The following is a 22,214-nucleotide window of genomic DNA, read 5'->3' as shown; positions in this document are numbered from 1 at the left end:
GGGCATAGGGTGAGGGGAAAGACATCAGAGTGGGGCAGGAGATAGAGTGAAAAGCAAGTATGTCATGATTGGGAGTATCCCTTTAGCTCCTTCAGTGTTTGTTCAGCACTTTTTCGCCAGCTGAATAGCTTATTCCCTTGGAGTGTTGGCAGCCTTTGGCAAAAGTAAAGCAATGTCAGCATTCCCCTGTTCCATCTATTTTCTGGAAAGGAATCGTAAGAAATGTTCCATTTTCACCTTGTTTGCAAGTTGTGATTAAGGCTTCTCCCCCAATTAAATTGTGACATTCTGGCTTGAAAAACAACTTCAAGATCGGGAAGATAAGCTAACACACATGCACACATGCAAAAAAAAAAAAAATCCTCCTTCTTTCTTGTGGAAAGAAATTCAGCAGTTCAGTGGAGCCACTTCTTTTATTAGCAGTGAGACAAATATATTTTCCAAAAAATCGCTGATAAAACAACAGATTTGAAAAACATAAACTTCATGCAACTTTCTGGAGCTCTTCACGGCAGTTTTTCCATTGTCCCTTCTTCCAGCATACAGCAGAACCAGAGGTTTAGTGCCACGGGTTCCTATAAGGAGTCTCCCTGGAGAGGTAGATGCCCTGTATCTTTGTACAGTCTCTGATGTGGTAGCTGCACTACTACTGACAGCTCAGGTACATCAAGGTGGGCGCCAGAGGGAGTGCCTAATGGAGGGAGACATTTTTGTTCAAAAGGGTAAGAAAACCTCCGTGGTGTCCTTCCCACAGGCATTGATGCTTTTTGTCAAGTAAAAGGTTTAAGAGAATAACTGCATAAATGTTTCTTCACCTTTATAACAAAGAGCTGTGGCACAGAGAAGTTAGGAGACCAGTACATGGCAACACAAGAGTTGGTGAATTCAACAGTTAGAATTCAGGTGAGAGTTGCAGTCCCTGTGTTTCAGCTACGAGACCACCCATCTCCTCTTTTGGCAAGCATGAGTGGAAATGTACTTCTGCCTTCCAGTGTCTGTGACCATGGTAGTTTCCAAGGGGGAGTATGTTGCAATTGTTTTAGTTTTTCCATTTCTGCTCTTCTTTCACAAGTTGCCTATAAAAATCTCCAACACTCTTACATTGTCCATGGTCGAAGCTCTCTTGAAAACACAACCCTACTCTGATTTCTGACAAAACAACCTCTTGTAGTCAGGAGTTTGTTATGACTTCTCCAGCAACCAGGCAGGGTTAGAGGAAGTACATGTCAGCAGTGACTCCATGCATCCACCCTTCTTTGCTTGTTGTGCCCACTGACTGTAAGCTGGTAGGGGCAGGGACCATCACTTTCTGCAGTTCTACAGGGATCTGGCCTGTCAGGACTTCCAACAGCAGCACTCATGGTATCCCATTAGAATGCCTGTTTTCAGGAGGCTTAAATAACATATAGTCCTCATTTTTAATGAGATTTTTAATGCTATGAGAAACAATGGGATTTATTTTACTGAAGTCTTTCCTCCTCAACTGCAAATAATACAAGTGCATAAGCATGAGGAGGGTAACACTATCCACAGTAAGGGAGTTTTGGATCTCTACACTTCCACTGACTCTAACATAATGGAGTTACCTTAATAACCCGATAGGTTTTCATAAACCATGGCCATGTTGCAATAACCTGCTTCGCGGCTGTTTGTTTCCTTGTTCTTTAGTCAGTTTCATTTCTGTGTGTGCAATCACAGCACCCTCTACTGCTTCCCGCTGAACCTGCAAAAGGACCGCTAGTAATTGGGAACTCTAAGGAGTTTTGGGGTTTGATTGTCCACCAGGAGAATGCTAATGCAAGAAGGTATTTCAGTTCTGTCCAGACCGCAGACCAGAGCTCATAAAGCACCAGTACGAATTCCTCAGGGGCTCAAGCACCTATCAGCCTGAGAGCACCTTTTCCTTTTAATCTGTAAGGTATTATCTTTCACTTTTGTTAGGTCCATGAAGGAAAAATAGATCTATTTTCCTAGCGATAAACACGAAAAGGCACTAGGTCAGGTGCTACGACTGTGCACTCCCGCACCGTCACGGGCCCGACGGAGAACTCCCACTACAGAATCAGCCCGGAGCCCTCAGGAGCTTCACTGTCAGGGTGCCAAGTGCCCCCTCAGCCCTGCCAGGCGCAGCTTTCCCTCTGCTGTTTGTGTACAAACCCAGGGCTCTGGTTCGTTTAGTCTCAAATCCCGCCCTTCACCGCCAGCCGCGCTCCGCGTGGCCCTTCGCACCAACCCTGCAGCGCCTCTCTGGGGCCACGGGCCGTGCCAGGGCAAGCCTGCGAGCGACTCCCGCTGCGCGGGCACGGACACCGCCGCACGTGCGGGAGGAAACACGGGCTCCAGGCCCCGGGGGAGGCGGGGCCGCTGCAGAGACACACTCCAGGGCCCAGGAGCAGGCGGGGCCGCCGCAGAGGCGCTCTTCCCGGCCCGGCAGCAGGCGGGGCCTCCCTCTGCCCGCCCAGAGCCCGCCCAGAGCCCGCCCAGAGCCCGCCCAGAGCCCGCCCAGCGCCCGCCCTGTGCCCGCCCAGAGCCCGCCCAGAGCCCGCCCAGAGCCCGCCCTGTGCCCGCCTTGTGCCCGCCCTGTGCCCGCCCAGAGCCCGCCCAGCCCGGGCCGCTGACGTGGCGCTCCTCCCGCACGGCGCGTGCGCGCGCGGCCCTTCCGGAGCGGAGCAGGATGGTGCTGCTGGAGAGCGAGCAGGTGCGGGCCGCGGGCCGGGAGCGGGGCAGCCCGTGTGCCGCCGCGGAGGGAGGGAGGGAGGGAGCGAGAGACCGAGCGACCGAGGGAGAGATGGGGATCCGCAAAGCCTCGCGGAGGCGCCTGGCCCCGGCGGCGTGGGAGCCGCTGCGGGGGAGGGGAGGGGAGCGGAGCGGAGCCAGCGCCGCTGTCTCCGGGGCCGCGGGAGGTCTGGGGGCTCCGAGCTCGTGGTTCCGAGTTCGAACCGCGGGCCGGGCCGCCCCCGGCTGGGAGCTCATGTCCTGCAGCTTCAGCGTGGGGGAAGCCGGGAGCTCGCCTTCCCTCGGCGCTGCCCCCGCGGGAGGGAGAGCCCGGGGCCAGGCGGGCGCTGAGCAGGGGAGAAGAGCTCGGCGCTGCTGCAGTGCCTCCCAGCCACGGGCGGGTCTCCTTCTCTTGCAGTTCCTGACGGAGCTTACCAGGCTCTTCCAAAAGTGCAGGACTTCCGGGAGTGTTTTCATAACGCTGAAGAAATGTAAGTTTTGAGTCTGTTACTGGATTAAAGGGGTGTTCCTCTAAATCTGACTTAGTGTTGTGAGCAGGTATTTTAGCGATACAGGTGCAATCCAGGGTATCTGAAAACAAAAGCGGCCCTAGGGACGAGCCAGTCAGCTGGAGCGCTGATGGTACTACCGGTTGTAGGACTAATAGTTAGTCCTAGTACTATTAGTACTAATAATCCTTGAGTAGGCTGTATTTCAAAATGCAGGAAATACTGGGACTTTGTGATTGTTAAACGGTAACTGAAAATCGTTAGATGTCTGTAAATGGGGAGTTCTAGTGTTGCTTTTGTGTGTTCATATTCCTCTGGTCCCTGGCTGGCTGGCACTACTTGAAGGGCCATGTATCGAGGCAGCAGGGTGACATGCGTTTATAACACCTGCTCAAGCAGTACATACAGCACCTTGGGGTGAGGATTTACTTTAGTTTTTCTGGCAGATGTAGTTTATGGAGCAGATCCTTCTGAGGTTGCAGAGTAAGGTGTCTGTGAGCAATTTGGTAGCAGTATCAATTCAGCTGGTCTGAAATTTCAAATTACAAATCTCCTCATTAGCAGTTTTTAACATCTCAAGTCAGAATTCGTAGGTTGATTTTAATAAGAATAAAAATTCTTATTAAATCAAGAATAAGAATAAAAAATCTTTCTCAATACAGATGATGGCCGAACAAAACCAGTCCCACGCAAAGGCCACGTAGAAACTTTTGAACCAGCAGACAATAAGTGTCTCCTGAGAGCAACTGATGGAAAAAAGAAAATTAGCACAGTGGTAAGTGACAACTTTAAGTTAGAGCAAATTTTTCTATATGTTTTTGATTTAATGCTTCATATTTTAAGTGAAACTTGAGAAAATGTTAACTGAAAGTTGAAAACCTGATGTGTGCTTACTTTGAATGGGGGATTGGGAAAGGCTTTAGGTGACTTTAGCTCTGCTCTGTGATATGACACAAGGAAAAATGTTACTTTGAGAAATAGTTGAGAATCTGAGCTGCAGCATTTTTATGGCCCTAGAAGTGAATTGAATTTTTCTTTGACTGTTTCTTCACATTCTTCCCATTTGAAAACACGTGTATTAGGGATGAATGGCCTCTAGGCGGTTTTGTTAATCAAGGGGTGTTTTCAGTTTCCTAAATCAGTGAAGTCCTATGACATACCACTTGACCACTGAATGTGATGAGCTGATTCAACTGCTGCTAAAAAAGACCAGATGGTAACTGGTGGGGAAACACGTACTGATACTTGGTATGTAACAGAAGCCAGAGTTTTCATGGTTAACCTCCAGTATTATTTTTGTAGGTGAGCTCAAAGGAAGTAAATAAATTCCAGATGGTAAGTTTTGTATGCCTTTTATCTTGCTTTTCTGTAAGCAGTAGAAGTGATCAGTTGGAAGCACTGGACAGCTGTGAATAGGTTGATTGTGTGCTGAATTGCTGCAGAAACTAACTTAGACTGCCCATCCATCTTTATCTGCTTAAAAAAAAGAATCCTGTTTAATCTAACCTTGTGCATTGATTAAGAACAGTATTTTCCTGGTGTAGGGTGTAAGAAGATGATTCTCTGGGAAAAAGCAGATAATTAGCCTTTAGTAATATATAAAATGTTACCTGTTGCATATTGTCATTTAAGTATTTGGGGTTTTTTAAATGGTTCCAATTGTTCTTTCAGGCATATTCAAATTTGCTCAGAGCAAACATGGATGGCTTGAAGAAGAAAGACAAGAAAAGCAAGGCCAAGAAGAGTAAAGCAACACAGTGACAGGACAGTGTACTACCATCACTATAATAGACTTGACCCTTGCTCAAAGCAAAGTCCATTTCTTTTTGAGTTACCACTTGTCTTTGGCTTTCCTTCCAGCAGGATACTGGGATATGATGAGTACTTTTGTTTAAACGGAGAGCAGAGGTGCATTCTTTGGATTGTTGTATGGCAGGAGTATGTACATCACTATACTGAAATAGCTTTACACTCAGCTGGTTTGTATTTACACTGCTACTGTTTGCTCTGCAGTGTAAAACCTGTTTGGGGAGCAGCACGGGGTGAAGAGCAATGCACCATACCAGAAGCAAAATAAGACTGGAGCAGGAGTCTCAGTAACAGATACCCAGTTTTATAGATGAGCCTCAGCAGTTCTATGGAAAGCAGGTACCAACATATTATCAGGTACAGCTGCTTTCCTGTTTCTGTCTGAATCTGAGGGACATGTCTACATGATGCAGTGCAGATATCCTTAAGGCAGCCAGCACAGTGCTCAAGTTCTTGCAGAGTTTTCACTCCATGCTGGTCCAGCTGTTCTGACCCTGGCTCAGGGTGGGGGAGGGTAGGACTCTGCATCATGTTCCCTTCAGACATGGCTTAAAAATGCTCATGTCACCTACACTTTTTTTTTTTTTCAAAAAAACATTATCCTTCAGTATATTCAGGGACCTGAGTTTTCCTTTCTTCATATGAGCAGATGTAAAAAGCAAATATGTAATTGCTCCTATTAAACATAATGAGAAATGGATTGGGTTGTAATGACTGATGTGAATTTGTAGGAATGGCCCAGTTGTCTGTACCTTTGGGCCTGGCTGCTGCTGCTTTGAGCATTGCTGTTAGAACCTCTACAGTTCTCAGAAGCTTTTTGGTTTGTCTTTCAAGTTTTTTTTACCTATTTTAACTTTGCCTTCCTCTTTGCTACAAGAAACAGTAGAAAAAGTAAGTAAGTATTTATTAATGTAATGAGCCTGCAATGGCAATCATTTGAGTTAGAGAAGAAAGAGGTGTAAGGAAGGAGGGTAAACACCAGTCTGTTTCCAGAAATCCTTAACATTTCTGCATATTCTCTCCAGTGTTTTGATGTGAAATATAATGCACAGATAACCTTGGCTGCTGTAAATTATCCTCATAGTTTCTCAGCTTCATTCTTTGTGATGGGGTTGTGTTACAGTTTAGCTTTAAGAAGCTAATAATAATATTCCCATCATTACTATGACTTTAACTTCAAACTTAATCTGACAACTCGGGTAAAGAAAGTTCATAACTTTGGTTATGCATCAAGCACATGCTGGTTCCTGTTCCTCCTGAAAGTCTTAGGTTTAGGTTCTGCAGGTCTGAAACAAGTGTTTCCTTCTATCAGGTCTTCATGTCACAGAAGCTGCTGTTTGATTTAAATGCAGAAGTACAGACAGAACAAGCACAAACAGCCAGGCTTGTAGCAACTGTCTTCCTGAAATCTACCATATTTTCTATATAAACTAAAACAGTAGGTTAAGAAAGTTCAACCAAACAAAAACAACACACAATAAGCTTGTAATGAGTTTTTCAATAAGGCTCAGCAGTTTTTATTACATAAAACCAGCAGTTTTTATTACATAGAAACTCCTCAAAAATGTTTAAAACAATCTCTTAGAGGTAATTAATTTTCTCAATTCTAGAACTTACATTTCTTGTTGCAGTACTACTGTTGCATAAAAGGCATTCTGAAACGTAAAAAATAGCTTTACATCTGTACAGCTGATTGTTGTAGCATGTAAGAATTGCATGGTAATACATATCTGTGTCTATAGTCAGACTTGCTCCTAAATTGCCTATAAAACAATTGCTTTCACATTTTGACAGAATTTAGTTTTATATCTGTTATGGTTCAGGAATGTCATTCTCTAGTTTAGTTACCAAACTGAAACCATGTGCTGCTCGCTACCCCCTCCCCCTGCCGGTGGCTGGAGAAGTGGAGGCACAAAAAGTAAAGAGTACAGGTTGAGGTAAGAACAATTTACTGGAAATAGCAATGAGATAAGAAAACAGTTACAGCAACAATACTAATGGCAGAGGGTACAGGAAAGGTGAACGAGTTCCACAGAAACAACACCCAACTGCTCCCTCCACCATGGCTGTGCCCACCTGGAAGGGACCTGGAAGGCCCCCAACAATGGTATGAGGTGCTACAGATCAACCTCTGGGTGCTGGCCATGCTCCCTCCCAGCTGCAGCAAAAATTAACCCTGTCCTGGCTGGAACCAGGACAATATTATACATGAAATTCAATCTGGACACAGAAAAAGGTACTAGTTGCCTGTCTTGCATTATTACAGCTTTTTGAAATTCCTTTTGACAAAACACTGTTGTCCATTTGTAAAAGCATCCCATAAAAGATGCCTTAAGTACTAAAACAAAACCTTGTATTCATCTCGGTAACTGTACAGGATAAGTGCGGGAACCCTGTAGAGGGAAGGAAAAAATAATTTTAAAATTTTCAAAGTGCAGGTTCAAATGCTACAGTTCTTGTGACAACTCCACACATGAAGATAGCAACAAAGATTGAGTAGCAAATCAGCAAGATACAGTTTCTTTGGCTGCAACTGCAATTTTCCTCTCATCCTCTTTCCATTGATTTTGCCTGTTCAGTTTTTACTTCAGTGATCTGAAGGCTTACAGCTAAGTAGTGCTCAGGCCTCAAATGGGATAGGAAGATTGTTAGGGACTGTATTGCATTCATACCCAGCATTGCATGGAATATTATTTATATGTAATAATTTGGTTCTGCTGCTCACAGCCTTGCAAGCCCCATGAAAAAAACAAATGCTTCACTTGAGATTTAGCTGCCTTAGTAAACAGCAAACCTGAAGCAATTTTGACGCATCTAGGGAAAAGGAACCAAAGTTTTAGTCGTATTTAAAGGTTAAGTAGTATCTTCAAGTGGAACAAAGGTTTAAAAAAAAGTATTAGAAATGAAACCCATAATTTGGCATAAATACCCAGGTCTCACTCAAATGTACCACTACATGCAACATTTGACAAATTGAGGTTTAAAACTGGATGTACTTGCCAGAATCCAACAAAGAGACTATGAGTTGAACATAAATGTTTTTATGCTTACAAAACGGAAATGGGCTTTACTGTATGTGTTGGGAAACCATGCATCACGTTTTACATGACACTGGGCACTCTCCAACCTGTGCCTGACTGCCATCGTATTATTTCAGAGCAGGAGGAATTAAATGTGCTCATGAGTTTTAAAAGAGAAGCTGAGTCCCTCTCATCAGAAAAGAGGGCTTATATGTAGCAGTATGTATGGGTATATTATACATATGTGTATTGTATATTTACATATATAGAAGTATATCTACTATGTATAGCAGGATACCTGACTGATTGTTGTCTGCTATTCAGTTTTATTAACACTGCAGCGAGATAAAGGTGGCAGTGCGTTGTAGAGCTGCTTGAGAAGACTTAGAAAAATGAAGAATTCACATAGCAAAGAATTTTATCAGCAAGTGAGGGTTAGTGACCAGTCAACTCTTTCTATCATTTTGAAGGAACTATACATATTTCCTGAGTACTTCTTTTTGTCTCAGAGAGAGGGGAAAGAGGAAAACAAATTAGGAGCAGCTTATCTAGTAATTAGAATGCAGAAATAATTGAGGCGGTTTATCTACCCATAAGAGCTTAACAAATTTACCTCTTTTCCATTTTGATACTGTAAATTTCATCACAAATGGCTTGTAAATATGAACATCTCTGTTTGGGCCATCGTGACATCAGTTGTCTCACAGTAGCATCAAAGGCTTGTCTATCTCCATCAAGCTAAGAAAAAAAAATTGACAAGGAGCTCTGCTAGTCTCATATTCTTTTGTGAAGGAAATACCTCTTCCAGTAGATGCAGCCTTCTGAATACTGTATATTGTCAATGCTCTTTAATTAAACAGCTTTCAAAGATTACAGATGTCAACATGTGCAACCTAGTTTTTTTTTAAATATTAAGAATTTACCGATCAGTTTCTTAACACATTTCAGTGCTAAAAAGGCATAAGCAATGAAAAGGGCTCTGTCAGTTTGGCAGTGCTGGAGAGAATATAATAACAACTGTGATGTAATGGTGATCAGAAGTGAATGATGCACGCTGATCGTGTGCATATGTATTTAATTTTTTTTTTAAGTAGAAGGTGATAAACTGCATGATTCATACAGACTGGATGAACTAAGTATTTTGAAAATGTCTTGAAATGTTTCAATGGGTTTTGTTTACAAGACAAGCACTGCTTCAGAGCAGCAGATAAAAGGTATGAAAGTACTAAATGCACTTCCAGGTAGGATGCCATTCTTGAGTGTGGTTTTTTTTAGCGGGTGGAGAGGCATCCATCTCTCTCTTAAGAGCGCCTGAATTAAAAGCTAGTAGTGTCATTGGAGAAAAGAAGAAAGCTTTGTCCTTGGTGTTGTCATCTCCCACCCACCAGTGACCAGTTTGCAAGTTGTTAAAGGTGTCGATGTAATACTTATACACCCACTTCTTATCCTGGCTTCATTAAGGGATATTTCAGCTACTGTACTTGAAACAATTGTCTCTGTGTTTTGGATTCTCCTTCATTAACAGCTACAAGAAACACGTTTGTTGAAAATGCTGTTAATGTTTATTGGTTTCTGAAAAAGAGCAGTTAAGGTTTAATTTTAGGTAACTATTCTTGGGGAAAAAAACTCAGGCTTTTGGATTAAGACTTCCTAATGTTGTTTTGTGTAACTTGGACATTTGACAGAAAGTTTTTTCTAGCCTCAGTCAAGCTCCCTGGTTAAAAAAATCCTTTCAAGTTTTAAAACCTAATTCAAACTTGAAAGAGAAATCTACAATGGGTGAGTTTTACACTCCATTGGGAACAGAATTTATAATCTATTGCGTATAATTAGAGTTTTAACAACATACTTTATTGCTTACCTCTAAAGATAAGAAATGTATCACAGTTGCTTTTGGCAGATCAACCTGTAAAAATACCAAGAAATCAATACTTAACAGTTTCTCTGTTATTAGTTTGCCAACTACAGATCAGCTACACTGAAGGGAGTCAGACTTTTTGATTTCCAGAGAAGCAGTCATGCTGATAGAAGTGGGAACTCAGAAAGGTTTTAATAATTTTAAGCTATCTGTTCATGACAGATTCCATTATGGAAAGTTGCAGATAGGTGCAGGCAAATAGGCTGTTACATTTCTTCAAAAGCATGTACCATCTAAAGTCCTTTGTGACGTGGTCAGTGCAGTCTAAAAGCTATATACAAACAAGAGTTACTCTGGCTTAAATGGCAGTGCAAATCTAGCAGGGGCAAGTTAGTATATCTACCACAGTAGTTCGTGTAATTGCAGCTTGAGAGTTTATAACGAAATACTTGTTAAATTTTATTCTATGCAACTGTCCCATACACAATTTGAGATACTTTTCAAGTATTAGAGAAACAGGCATGGGGTCTTATTTAACCAGAAGTTTAATTCATTTGGTATCTCTAAAGTGAGGCAATTGGCAGTAATTTGTTCCAGATAGGAACTGCATCATCCACTTCAACAAAGAATTCTGAATTAATTCAGGCTTCTGCCAAATACTTACTGCTAAAATCTCAATCTCACTTGTTTTCTGTTGCAGGCTAGAAACGAATGTCTGAAGTCTTGTTTGTACCTGGGAACAAAACATGGGGAAAAGTAAAATACACTGCTTGTGTGACACAGGTTTGGAACACTGATTCTGTATTTCATACATGGGAGCAAAAGAGGCTGCTTCTTACAAGACACAGAACTATATAATATTCAAACTAATGTTTAATACAATTTTCAGTAAAAATTTTACAATAATCTGTGATGAGCAGAGAGGAAGGAGACTGGGGCTGGGCCACTTGCAGCAATGGTACACACTTGATAATACTGGCACAGTGCTAAAGCAGACAGAACAATGTGGATGCTCACATAAGTAGTGAAAACTGCCCTTCTGTTTCTGGGTGTTAGATTCCTTTCAAAGGAACATGAGAACCTGTGACTGGATATACTGAATCATCCCTAGCTAAAGGAGGATGGCTTTTAAAAGCCAAACCAAAATATGGGTCATGCCCTGTAAGACCTTTTTTCAGAGCAAGCTAGTCATCCTGCAAAGGTAGCACTTTACAAATGTAGTTGCAGCCTTGCATTATGTTGTCTTTTGTGCCATGGAAAACTTGGTTTTACGTATTCAAAACCTGAAAACAGCAAGTTTGTTTAGCTTGAAGCTCAGAGAGTAACATCCACTCTGAGTTCTGAGAACTATTAATTGGGAAGATTTTTTTGTTGCACATCCAAGTTTAGACTGAAAAGGGTTAAGATCACAGTTCTGTTTTACCATGCACTCTAAATATCTTGAGGCTAATAATCCTAAATGAGAAAACTGACATTTGTTTCTAGCATCATTGGATCTTTTCTTCATTAAAATAGTATCATGTTTCAGGCAGGGTTGTGGGTGTTTCTTGTGTTGGTTTGGGGATTTTGGGGTGTTTTTTTAAATCTGCAATTTTTTCTTAGGCCTTTAGTTTGAGACAACATAATGAAATAAAATATATGAAGTATCTTTTACAAACATACTACAAATTAAAGGTATGATGAACTTGGACCTTTGTGCTGGTTTTGTCTGAGGCAGAGTTAACTTTCTTCACAGTGTCTAGTATGAGGCTGTGTTTTGGATTTTTGCTGAACATAGGATTGATAACATAGAGATGTTTTTGTTATTGCTGAACAGTTAGTCACTGATAAAGGTAAGTAAGGAAGCAATAGCTGGTACAAGACTGTTACTCAGAGATGTAGGAATCAAACACTGGTACTAAAGTTAAAAGAGTTTTCCAACATCTTCCCCCACTGCTGCAGAGACTCCTTTAAAAAAAAAAACCTGTAACTTTTCTGGTAACACACAGAGACAAGGCCTTATCTGCTTTTCCTTTGGTCACACTGGCAAGGAAGCTGGGAGTGCATGGGATGTCAGGAGGAGACACAGCCAGGACAGGTGACCCCAACTGACCAAAGGGACATTCCAGGCCATATGGCACCATGCTCAGTATATGAAGTGGGGAGAAGGAGGAAGGGAGACATTTGGAGTGATGGAGTTCATCTTCCCAAGTCATTGTTACAGGTGATGGTGCCCTGCTCTCCTGGAGATGCTGAACACCTGCCTGCCCATGGGAAGCACTAAATTTCTTCCCTGTTTTGCTTTGCCTGTGTGTGCAGCTTTTGCTTTCCCTATTAAACTGTCTTTACCTCAAGCCAGGGGTTTTCCGCCTTTTGCCCTTCCAATTCTCTTCCCTGATCCGCTGGTGGGGGATTGAGCAAGTGGCTGCTTGGGGCTTGGCTGCTGACTGGGGTTAAACCATGACAACTTTTAACATATTTCAGCATTTAGGGAGGAAAATAAGAAAGGGAAGTTCCAGAACCATGGTTCCCAGTAAAGTAAGATTTCTAGTATGTATGCACAGTGATAGCTGAGACATGATGTCACAGATAATCCCTAACATCCAAAATGATAAAGAGGGTGGTCTTTGCCTTCAACTTTTTGTCTTGTTACTAGTCTATCTTATGAATAAAGAACAAACAGGATGAATTTGTATAAGTGAGGTGATAATGGAAGTATGAATTCTACCATTCTTTAACCTTCAAGGATCACTTCTGAATACTTGTTTGATGAGTGCATACCTGAATTTCTTGGCGACGCCTGGCACTGGCAGATAACTTTTCAGGAGCAATAACACTTACATTAGGCACTACAAGAGTTCCATGTGATTCGAACACACCTAAAATGCAAACATATCATTTTAGCTTATAGTATATCTTTATACAATAAGCATCAAGAAACAGAAAATTCACAAATGTTAATAAGCTAAAATCAGTGTAGTACAGGGTTTAAAAAGCTGCTGAAAACCTCCAAAGTCTGACAGGATAGGGTGACTGTGCACTTAAATTCTCCAATGCTCACCTATGGCTGCGGAGGACTGGTTACTAAGACTAAGAAATTTTTTATTTTAATTCACTGTTCCCTTAAACTAAGAAAAGGTTCCAAATGACTTGTAATTTTATAAAGGAATGCAGTACACCTAATATCAAAAAAGAAAGGCTATTACAAGAATGAGGCAACTATTTAATGCTTGGTCCCATAGCAGAATCAGTGACAAAACAAACAATACACCCCAGTTTCCCCAAATAAAAATAATTAAAATTTGAAATGGCTTATTTTGAAATTCAAATTGCCACTTCTGGTAATCATACACACATACAAACCTCCCCAGGTTAAACATGGCTTCTCTCCCTCCCTATCATACAAAAGCATGTGTGTGTGAAGTGTTTCTTTAAAAATAACCACCACCACCCACTGTATCAGTGCTCAATAAAACTACTATCCAAAATGGCAAAATTTAGCCACACATAATATTATTGTTTATATACAAACAACATCTATTATAAGAATAAAGAATGCAAATCCATAGCTAGAAATGTAAAGGCATTTTAATTTGAAAAAGATGTTATTTGTAGATTTTTTTGGTAAGTCAATGTACACAGGTCTCGATACTCTAACAATCACAAGTCAAGTTATTTTTCATCAAGATGACATTTAAATTTCTCCTCAGCTGGGAAAAATTTGTGAATTTTGGCTTTCCCAGCCTCTTGGATCACTGCATCAATGAATGCTTATATGGAGAATATGCTGTCCATTGGTCTGAGCACTTATTTTGTTAGTTTGGAGAAAAATTCTGTTGTAGATCACTTGAAATAATATTTGAGAATAAGAGGCAGTGTCTCTAATCTGAGGCTCTGCTATAAAACATTTTCTTACTTTACCTTTGGTAATATTTTCCTATAAAATAGTTCTTGAGCAGACAGAGGAACAAGTTTGTATGTTCTGTAATTAGATATTAAATACCTGAGATATTAGTAAATGATCCTTTTTGATTTGGTATTGAAAGACTATCTGAGGTTTCTCTAAAAATAAACAAAGACAGTTAAGGAAACAGATTTACAATTATAAAGAAATACTGTAAAATAAGAGAATGGTTTCTGATTATCATAGATAGTTAAACTTAGTTCCAACAGATAAAGAAGTTTACAGCTACTTCCAAGCACATATTTGCCATTCGTAAATAAATTCTATTCAGGAATTGACAAGAAACCATACAAATTTACACTACAAATTTAGGTCTAGAAGCAATGCTGAGGATCAGGTTAGTTGCAAAGTTAAATACTAAGACTGGCTGAGGCCAGAAAAAGGAGAACGAGAGGTGGGTAGCAGGAGACATCAACTACTTGTGTAAACTACTGCTGACTTCAGCATTTCCAAGCTTAATGATTTCCTTTACTATTAAGCCTAGTCAGAAAAACTATGGATGGCAAATCTGTTAAGTTTTTGAATTCTGCTTTGTGTGACTAATGCATGTTTATTCCTGCTGCCAAGGCACACATACATATGTACACACATATAAATATATACAGATGTGCATATAATTATATACATACAAAAGGCTATTTGTAACAGCTGTACTGTCTATGCACACAGGAATGAGTAGCCTCTCCTGTCATTTCCGTACTAACTTCCACTGGTGACAATAAATAGTAATTTCAAGGAAGACAGGGTGAAGGGATGTTCCTGTGTACCTCAAGCATTTGCCAGGCATTACTTTCACTTGTGCCAACAGAGCATACAGGTGTGCTACGGTTACAGCTTCATTTCACCATGCCAATACTGCCTCAGAATGAAAGGGATCTGCTGCTTTAATTCTTTGATTGCACAGTAAACAAATGTGATGGACTTCTGCTCAGTAACAGGGACCTGCAGGCAGCCAGACAAACACTACTGCTGTTCTAGCAGCACTGGGATAATTGCCTGGTATTTTTAATTTATGAAGCACTATGGATGTGTGAATGTAGCAGCAGCTAGGGAAATCAGTTTCTTTCTTAATACAATTCTATAACCAAGCTTTTGCTTTCTTTTCCCCTCAAAAGAAATTCAGTGATTTCTTTACCAAATAAAATTAAGGTTTAACTGAGTGTATGTTAAAATGTTTTCATTTTAACAAACCCATATTCACTTCTGATTTTGACTATTCACATTATTGACATGTTATGCTACTTACCTACTACCTCTTTCATCACTGATTTTCATCTTCAGTTTCTGGATCAGGTGATCTACTAAGTCAGATTCTAAAATCCTTTTCTCCGTCTGCCTGTCTTTCTCAAAGGATTTCACCTATGATGTAGTTCAATGGTTCTTAAGATTGTTGACTCTTAAAATGGCACATGAATAAACTTAGCAAATTTAATCAAAACCAAACTGTTTCACTCATTAAAGTTGGAACAGTCAAAGGTAGGAAGCTAACATCATTACCAATCAATCACTGCCAATTAAATCTTTGATTAGATTTCTTTTTCAGCCAACTAATTACTAATTTCTTCTGCATTCCCAAAGCATAAACTCGCTTGACTCCCTGTATTTAGTATGTAATAATTAAGTTCTAAACAGAATGGTTTATAATTGTAAATACCATATTGTAATATTTTTAGTTAAGCACTTGTATTAGAATAAGGCTTGCCTTTCAGTTTGCAAGAGTTAACTCAAACATTCAAAACTTAGGAATCTGCACCATCTTTATTGGCAAGAGATTAATCAGTAACACCACTATTCACCTCACTAGCATCTCCTTTCTTGGTTTTGCTTCAATAAAGCTGTATTTACAAGAACACTGTAATAGGCTTGTGGAGGACTTTGATGTGCCACACTGTCATCATCAAGATTTACTTACTCTTGCAATTTTTGTTCTTACAAGAATAGAGTGAATAAGAAATGAAAAATATTTTAGTAAGGCACATTGGTTGTCCTTGCCAGATGCTATCAAATGGTTAGCATTTTTGTAGTCAAAGAATGAATCTTTATTAAGAAAAAATTATCTTTTTTCTAATGATCCAGAATATTTTAAATCTTTTAAGTTAAAAAAAAAAGTACCAGAACCACAGGCTGCAGAGTACAGAAGGTGGTAATTCATGCTGTGACACAGTCCAGTCTTTGCATCTTAACCTGAGTTTACAGAGGTGAAGAGTGTGGTTCTGACTGTCTGTTGGAATTACATAGATTTTTCAGATTTACATTTTAATTGTATTTATTTTGTAACATGAAAAGATGCCAATTGCAACCAATTCATTTTTGTAGCTTCAAAGAAATCAGAGACAAGAGAAACCTTTTTCCATGTTAAATCATTGATGGCACTGTCAAGTAATGTTTGCACTAGTTTTTGGACTTTCCTAGAAGGATGGAGGTCTGTGAATAACAGTGCTATGCAGGGATAAAAAATGTTAAAAATGTTGAAATTCTTCAGATTAACATCTCTACGAGTTAACAACCAAAACTGTTGTCTCCTTACTTAAGTATAATTTATATTATATTAATAATGACCTTAGAAAACAATATAATGTAGAACAATAGATTATAAATCTGAAACACCATCAAGTGTCCTCTGGTCCCACACTTACCTTCACATGACTTCCTTCTTTATCTGATACCAGAGCCACATATGTAATCCCAGAGCATCTGCAGTATTCCTGCAGTTCTTCCTGGGACTAAAGTGTGAAGGAAGGGGAATGAGACATTAATTTGACAGATTATAAAATTATCAATTAAGTAATCAAAGTCTCCTATCTTTAACTAAAGAAACTTGATATGCAACACTCAACGCTGCTTATACAAGCTTCAGAGAAAGGAAAGCTTTATTAACAACTTGAGCAGATGAAACTTCATAATGCATATATTTATTCACCCAATGCTTGCAAAAATTGAAATCTAAGAAATTGAAATCACTTAGAGAGAATGCCTAGACCCTGCAGTCCAAGCTCCCTCATGGAAAGGCTACCTGTACCTAGAAGTGCAGGCTCTAGGTAACTGTAAAACTGTTTGACTGATGTAACACTGCATAGTCACCACCATGCAGGACAGCATTAGACAGAGGCAAGAACTACCCAAATCTTCATTCCTTATGAATACAAAAAAACCAAACCAAACCAAACAAACAAAAAACCCCAAACCAAGAAACCCCAACCTAGATGATCATAGGAAAAGTATATGATCTAGATTTTTTCCAGTCTTGAGGGACTGAAACTGTTGGAAATGTAATGGCAAAAAAAATCACAAAATAGTCAGGCAATTAACTGAATGAGCTCAAAATTTCCTGCCCTGCAGCACATGACTTGGAAGGGCATCTGCAGTCTCTCTTTTGTTAGTCACCAACTGGGACACTTAAAGGTTAAGTAAACTCATAATCCTTAGATAGTAAGAATTAAATATATTCTTCTTCACACTTTTAAATGCCCTGGAAGAATGCTGCAAGGTCAGTGAAAGGCTGACTTTTCTGACATTATTGTGTCTGAATAGCACCCTACATGCTCAGTATTATTAGTCTGTACGTCCATAAAAAGCAGAAAAATATCCCAAAAAGGTATGATTTCAGTCTGCACTAATCTTGGAGAACAATTACACAGTTAACACATGGAAATAAAAATTCTACCTGGGACCAGTCATACATTATTTCGGCTGGAATTCCTGCTGTCCAGAGTTTCTGAACAATGTTGATAGCTCTACCCATTGACATCTGACCAACACTTACAACCAGCAGGTCACACGAGCTGACAGACACCTGAAGGGAAAGTAAAACCAAGGAGACAGTCACAAGACCACCTTTCCCCCTTCATAAGGCAGTTAAAGTAACAAAGATGGACAAATATACCAACATTTGTCAAAATGCGTCAAGCTAAAAACAAACAAGGGGTTATATCCACCTCTTTTGAGAACTACAATCCACCTAAGCATGTCTGAAACTCACTGAAGCTCAATCTTCGATGCAAAGCACCTCCACAGCCTCAGCCTGCCAAGTATCCCAGCCTGCTCTGTTCTTTCCTTCCCACTCTCCTTGGCAGTTAATTTATTCTTATAAAGAAAAGATAATAAAAAACACATTCCACAACCAAGTTGAGATATGTGACACTCTACAAAGTAGTCAATATTCTTAAAGTTTCTTTCCATCTCCATCTTCTGTACTTTTATAAAGGAGAAGTAGTAGGGGAAAAATAATACTAAATACCTACAGTTGTACTCTTCCATCTGAAAGAATACACAGGCTGAGAAAAATATCCCATTTAAATTGAAAATAAAATGGTGTAATCCTGAAGCTCCTGTCTTCCCTGAATTCTCATTTACTAAATAGTTCTCTTTAGAGAAACAAAAAAGAAAACATGTAATCTTGGTATCTGCTTTCTATTTCAGCATGGCGTTATTTTGGAACACATCTGAACATCTTATTTTTTGTACATCTGTAGCTGCAATTAGGTTATTGAACTGTCAGAAGTAAACAAATTCCCCAGTTCCCAAAAAGAGACTTACAGAGTCTTCCACACTGGAAACAGCAGCAGTTATTTTATCTATAGCTATGCTGACTCCAACAGCTGAAGGAACTGGTCCTACTGTCTGTGGCCCTCTAAATTGTGGAATCTCAAAACAAGAAAGAAACAAAATGGAAGACCAAATAGTTATCTTGGCAAAATGTCAAGGGTTTCATGGGTTAAAAAAAAAGTCTAAATTTACTAGAAGAGATGAGCACATACCAGATGATCATATCTGCCTCCTGCAGCAAGAATTTCAGGCACAGTTTTTTGTCTTCTTTTGATGTATGCTATAAATTGAAAGATAATACCATTGTGCTGCTGTATTTTGTAAACTAGTCCCAGATTTATAGAAATCTGTAAAATAAAAATGAATATGTGCACATACATAATTAATTTCCTGTTAGCAGCACAGATTGAAAACACTGTTTTCACATAAGGAAGACATATGGAAACATTCCTTATCTCCAAAAATTTAAAACACAATGAAAAATAAAAGAAATGATGCTCTTATCTTGTGGCATCCCAAGAAACCTATAGCACAAAACCCAAACATCACATTTCAAGGAAGGTGGAGGCCTTTAATAGTCATTAGATTTCTATATTTTCAAAATATTTACAGTTTGTTTCAAAATTTAATAAAACCCCTCTTTTATGCTCTAAGTAATGCCTTCAGTCTTAGCTGGGGGGAGAAAAAAAAGCCTGAGTGTCATTAGATAGAAGTTAAGCCAGAGACTTCAGACTGGAAGAGGTCTTATGCATCTTTAAAAAAAAACCAACAAAACCCCCCCAAAAAACAAACAGGAAGAAATATCAATGCCAGTACTATTAATGGCCATAAAAAGACACTTACATGTGCTTTTTCTATTCTAAAATATCATTACTTTGTTTCCTGACAAATTACAAGGCCCAGCAGCCCATAAATCCATTAATTTGTTAGCAGAGTGTTTTACAAACCTGAAGTTTTATTCCCAGTTGCTTTAACAGACCAATGATTTCCTCTAAATCCTTCATGCCATGCTTCAACAGCTGAGTGACACCTGGCTTTTGTTTTATCATTGTGTTTAGAAATGGAAATACATTACTTGCTTCGCCCTTCTGCTCAATGAATCTGTAGAGTCGAGAAAGCTAAAAACAGTAACAAAAAATTATAAACATATGTAGCAACACTCATAATAGGTCCCATCTAAAAAAAAAATTATTCTGCCTTTATATTTGTAGGAGTAAGATCTGCCTTTTTTGCTGGTTTTTGTCTAGCAGCCTGTTTTTTACCTAGTGGAGTTGAAGAAAAGACACAAATCTAAGACTGTCCAGAAGTTAACTTCAACTCTATGCACATTCATCACCATTTTTAGAGAATTTTTTTTAAAGTGTCTCTCAGTTTGTTTTTATTAAATACCACTTTACAGTATTCCCTTTATCCTTTAGTTGTTTCCACAGTCTGAGAAATACATTTAAAGAGCAAACCTGAACAGCTGCAATATTGACTTGCAGAGAGAACAGAGAACAAAATCAGTCCACTTGCAAAGAGACTGATCTGTTTTGAACAGCACATGTAACAGGTTATTCTCCTTATTCTGGTTGATTAAATTACAAAGAAAATAAATTATTACTGACATGGCAATTTACAAGGAAGGAACACCAAATTAAAATCACTTACACTATTTGATGTGAGAGAAAGATTACAGAATTTGGCTTCTACTTCTCTTTTAGTTAGCTTTTCAGTCTACAAGAAGAACAGATTAAAACAGCATTTTTTTGGGTTTAACGCATTTCCATAAATATTCAAATTAATTTCACCTATATTCTGTGCTTATAAAGTAGAAAAGACCATACTAATATTAAGATACATTTTAAAATTTTTATTGACTAGCCTGTCAGTTCTTGATTATACAGGTGAATAATTCTCCCACAAATACACGTTCTAAAATAGTCTTAAACCATCCCAGTCCAGAAGTAACAAAAAAGTAATTAATCTATGTTTACAGCCCAAAGATAGCCAGCCTTTTTATGTATCAACAGTATACTCCTAGTTATGCAGGCAATGGGCTGTTAGTAATTTTTAGAGATACCTCCACTAAACAGAATACTCTACCATGATGGTTATAGAGGTTAGCTTAATAACTAATGCCTTACCACAGCATCATATAGAATGATGTAGACTTGATTGAGTTTGTCCTCTGGTATCCCACAGTGCAAAAGTATAGCTTTCAGTAAGGCAGTGTGGTTCAAATAAATACCGTAATTTCTTTCCTAACAAAGCATAAATTAAAAAGGAAGAAAGAAATGAAAAAAACAAGTTTTACTTGCATTCTGTTTTGCTTAAAAAAACCCGAACCTACACAAACCAATGAGGCATCCAAAACATTTAATAATAGTTCAAAATTAACTTCAAACCTCTTCTTTCATTATCTTACCTTTCATCTCTGACTAAAGAATGGCTAATCTTGTCCCATTCTACAATAATCACTTGCCTGACAGAAGAAAGACATTATTTCAATGGTATTTTAAAGGATTCAGTTCATATTTCCTTTGCACATAAACCTATGGTTAATTTTAAGTTTACCTATGAAACATATTTTTTATTCAAATGACAGTTTTCTATAACTGACTATGGATTAAATGTGAAAATAGTTCTGTACTTGTTAAGGTTAAAGGAAGTATCCCCTTACAACACATCAGACTAAATATATAGTTAGATTATAATTTTAGATGGAAAAGAGAGGAAAGGCGCTGATTAGAGAGTCTACCTGTAGCACTGAAAACTCTTGAATGATTTCTGAAATTGCATAAATTGTTTCTGCTATAGGCAAAAAGCTATTTCCAGTAGATGTAATGATGTCAAATGCACATTCTAGGAGTTCTTTGGGATGACAGCGGTCTAACTTCCGAGGTCTGAAAACTCGCTCTATACAGTATCTAAAGAAAACATTGAAGAATGAATCAGCCTCTTCAGAAGTCACTGGCAAAGCCTGGTATCAGTGCAAAGCATCACCTCCATGTCTCACCTCCATGTCTCTTACCTTTTCAAATTTGTTATGTTATTTCTAGCTACAAATCTTGCAAAAGGAATCTGAAAAACAAAATACATGAAAATTGTAGAAACAAAACAGTCAGTCTGACTGAGCTCTGTAACTGGAGATGAATTATACTGTGCAGTTACACTTGTACTTCCCCAAGTAATATAATGTCTAAAATACTTGACATAGCCAAGTAACATTAATCTAACCATCCTTGCAGCAAGTTTTAAACAAAACATGATTTTCATCTATGTTACAAAAAACAAAAACAAAAACCAAATGAAAAAATGCTATCTTTTCTTCAATATGTGGGTCAGGGCTCCAGCTGTCAAGAGCAGGAATACAGAACTCAGGAGAACAAGAACAGACATTGAAAGATACTCTACTTCAGCAGTCAAAAGAAGTGCAAGCCTAAACCAAATTCTACCACAGCATCCTTCAAACCCAGCTTTGCCTGCAGAGATGATGCTACTTACTCTGAGGTCATAAGGAAGCATTACCAGCATCCCACTGTGATCCATGAAATATGAAGCTTCATTATGTTCATATAGTTTTTTATTTCTGGGCATCAGCAGTGGAGTATGCAGCTTGATGGCTCCTGCACAAAACCAGAAAACACTATTATCTCTCATTTCAGAAGTAACACCTGCATTTTACAAGTTCATGAACACCCTTGCAGGGCATGACTATGTCAATCTGTAAGTTTATAGAATTACATTGAATGTCCTTCATAGATTTCCTTCTCCCACTTTTAAAGAAAGAATGTCAAAATTTGTTTTTTGCCTAACTTGCATGTTTCTTTGGC

The 22,214-nt window shown here is 39.1% G+C and overlaps 2 protein-coding genes across 4 annotated transcripts in view; one reads left to right on the top strand and one right to left on the bottom strand.

Moving 5' to 3' along the window:
* The first annotated feature begins 2,541 nt into the window (after positions 1 to 2,541).
* Positions 2,542 to 11,601, top strand: SRP14 (signal recognition particle 14). Of its 2 annotated transcripts, none has more exons than XM_085062082.1 (5): positions 2,542 to 2,698; positions 3,134 to 3,206; positions 3,887 to 3,999; positions 4,527 to 4,559; positions 10,612 to 11,601. In XM_085062082.1, exons 1-5 carry the CDS (start codon positions 2,675 to 2,677, stop codon positions 10,669 to 10,671), a joined length of 303 nt encoding a protein of 100 aa, XP_084918208.1. In that variant the 5' UTR covers positions 2,542 to 2,674; the 3' UTR covers positions 10,672 to 11,601. The 2 variants fall into 2 exon arrangements, with proteins under 2 accessions (XP_084918208.1, XP_084918206.1); XM_085062080.1 differs by lacking the exon at positions 10,612 to 11,601 and adding an exon at positions 4,896 to 5,733.
* The window catches only part of EIF2AK4 (eukaryotic translation initiation factor 2 alpha kinase 4), a 38,557-nt gene continuing 22,865 nt past the window's right edge, over positions 6,523 to 22,214 (bottom strand). The window contains exons 23-39 of one of the 2 annotated variants that reach the window (XM_085062079.1): positions 21,886 to 22,007; positions 21,413 to 21,462; positions 21,140 to 21,308; positions 20,526 to 20,642; positions 20,050 to 20,115; positions 19,347 to 19,517; positions 18,612 to 18,746; positions 18,391 to 18,498; positions 17,519 to 17,647; positions 16,491 to 16,577; positions 15,101 to 15,213; positions 13,894 to 13,952; positions 12,672 to 12,769; positions 10,576 to 10,644; positions 9,915 to 9,959; positions 8,667 to 8,791; positions 6,523 to 7,426 (exon numbers count right to left, since the gene is read on the bottom strand). In XM_085062079.1, the coding sequence (XP_084918205.1) occupies positions 7,372 to 7,426; positions 8,667 to 8,791; positions 9,915 to 9,959; positions 10,576 to 10,644; positions 12,672 to 12,769; positions 13,894 to 13,952; positions 15,101 to 15,213; positions 16,491 to 16,577; positions 17,519 to 17,647; positions 18,391 to 18,498; positions 18,612 to 18,746; positions 19,347 to 19,517; positions 20,050 to 20,115; positions 20,526 to 20,642; positions 21,140 to 21,308; positions 21,413 to 21,462; positions 21,886 to 22,007 (1,718 nt within the window). In that variant the 3' untranslated portion in view covers positions 6,523 to 7,371. Of the gene's footprint in view, positions 7,427 to 8,666; positions 8,792 to 9,914; positions 9,960 to 10,440; positions 10,645 to 12,671; positions 12,770 to 13,893; positions 13,953 to 15,100; positions 15,214 to 16,490; positions 16,578 to 17,518; positions 17,648 to 18,390; positions 18,499 to 18,611; positions 18,747 to 19,346; positions 19,518 to 20,049; positions 20,116 to 20,525; positions 20,643 to 21,139; positions 21,309 to 21,412; positions 21,463 to 21,885; positions 22,008 to 22,214 lie in introns of those variants that run through there. The other variant, XR_014852607.1, reaches the window with a different exon arrangement.

The sequence above is a fragment of the Lichenostomus cassidix genome, chromosome 5 (assembly GCF_008360975.1).
Source record: "Lichenostomus cassidix isolate B80296 chromosome 5, HeHo_3.0, whole genome shotgun sequence".
Classification (NCBI taxonomy): domain Eukaryota; kingdom Metazoa; phylum Chordata; class Aves; order Passeriformes; family Meliphagidae; genus Lichenostomus; species Lichenostomus cassidix.
This window is presented reverse-complemented; position numbering and strand designations above follow the sequence as displayed.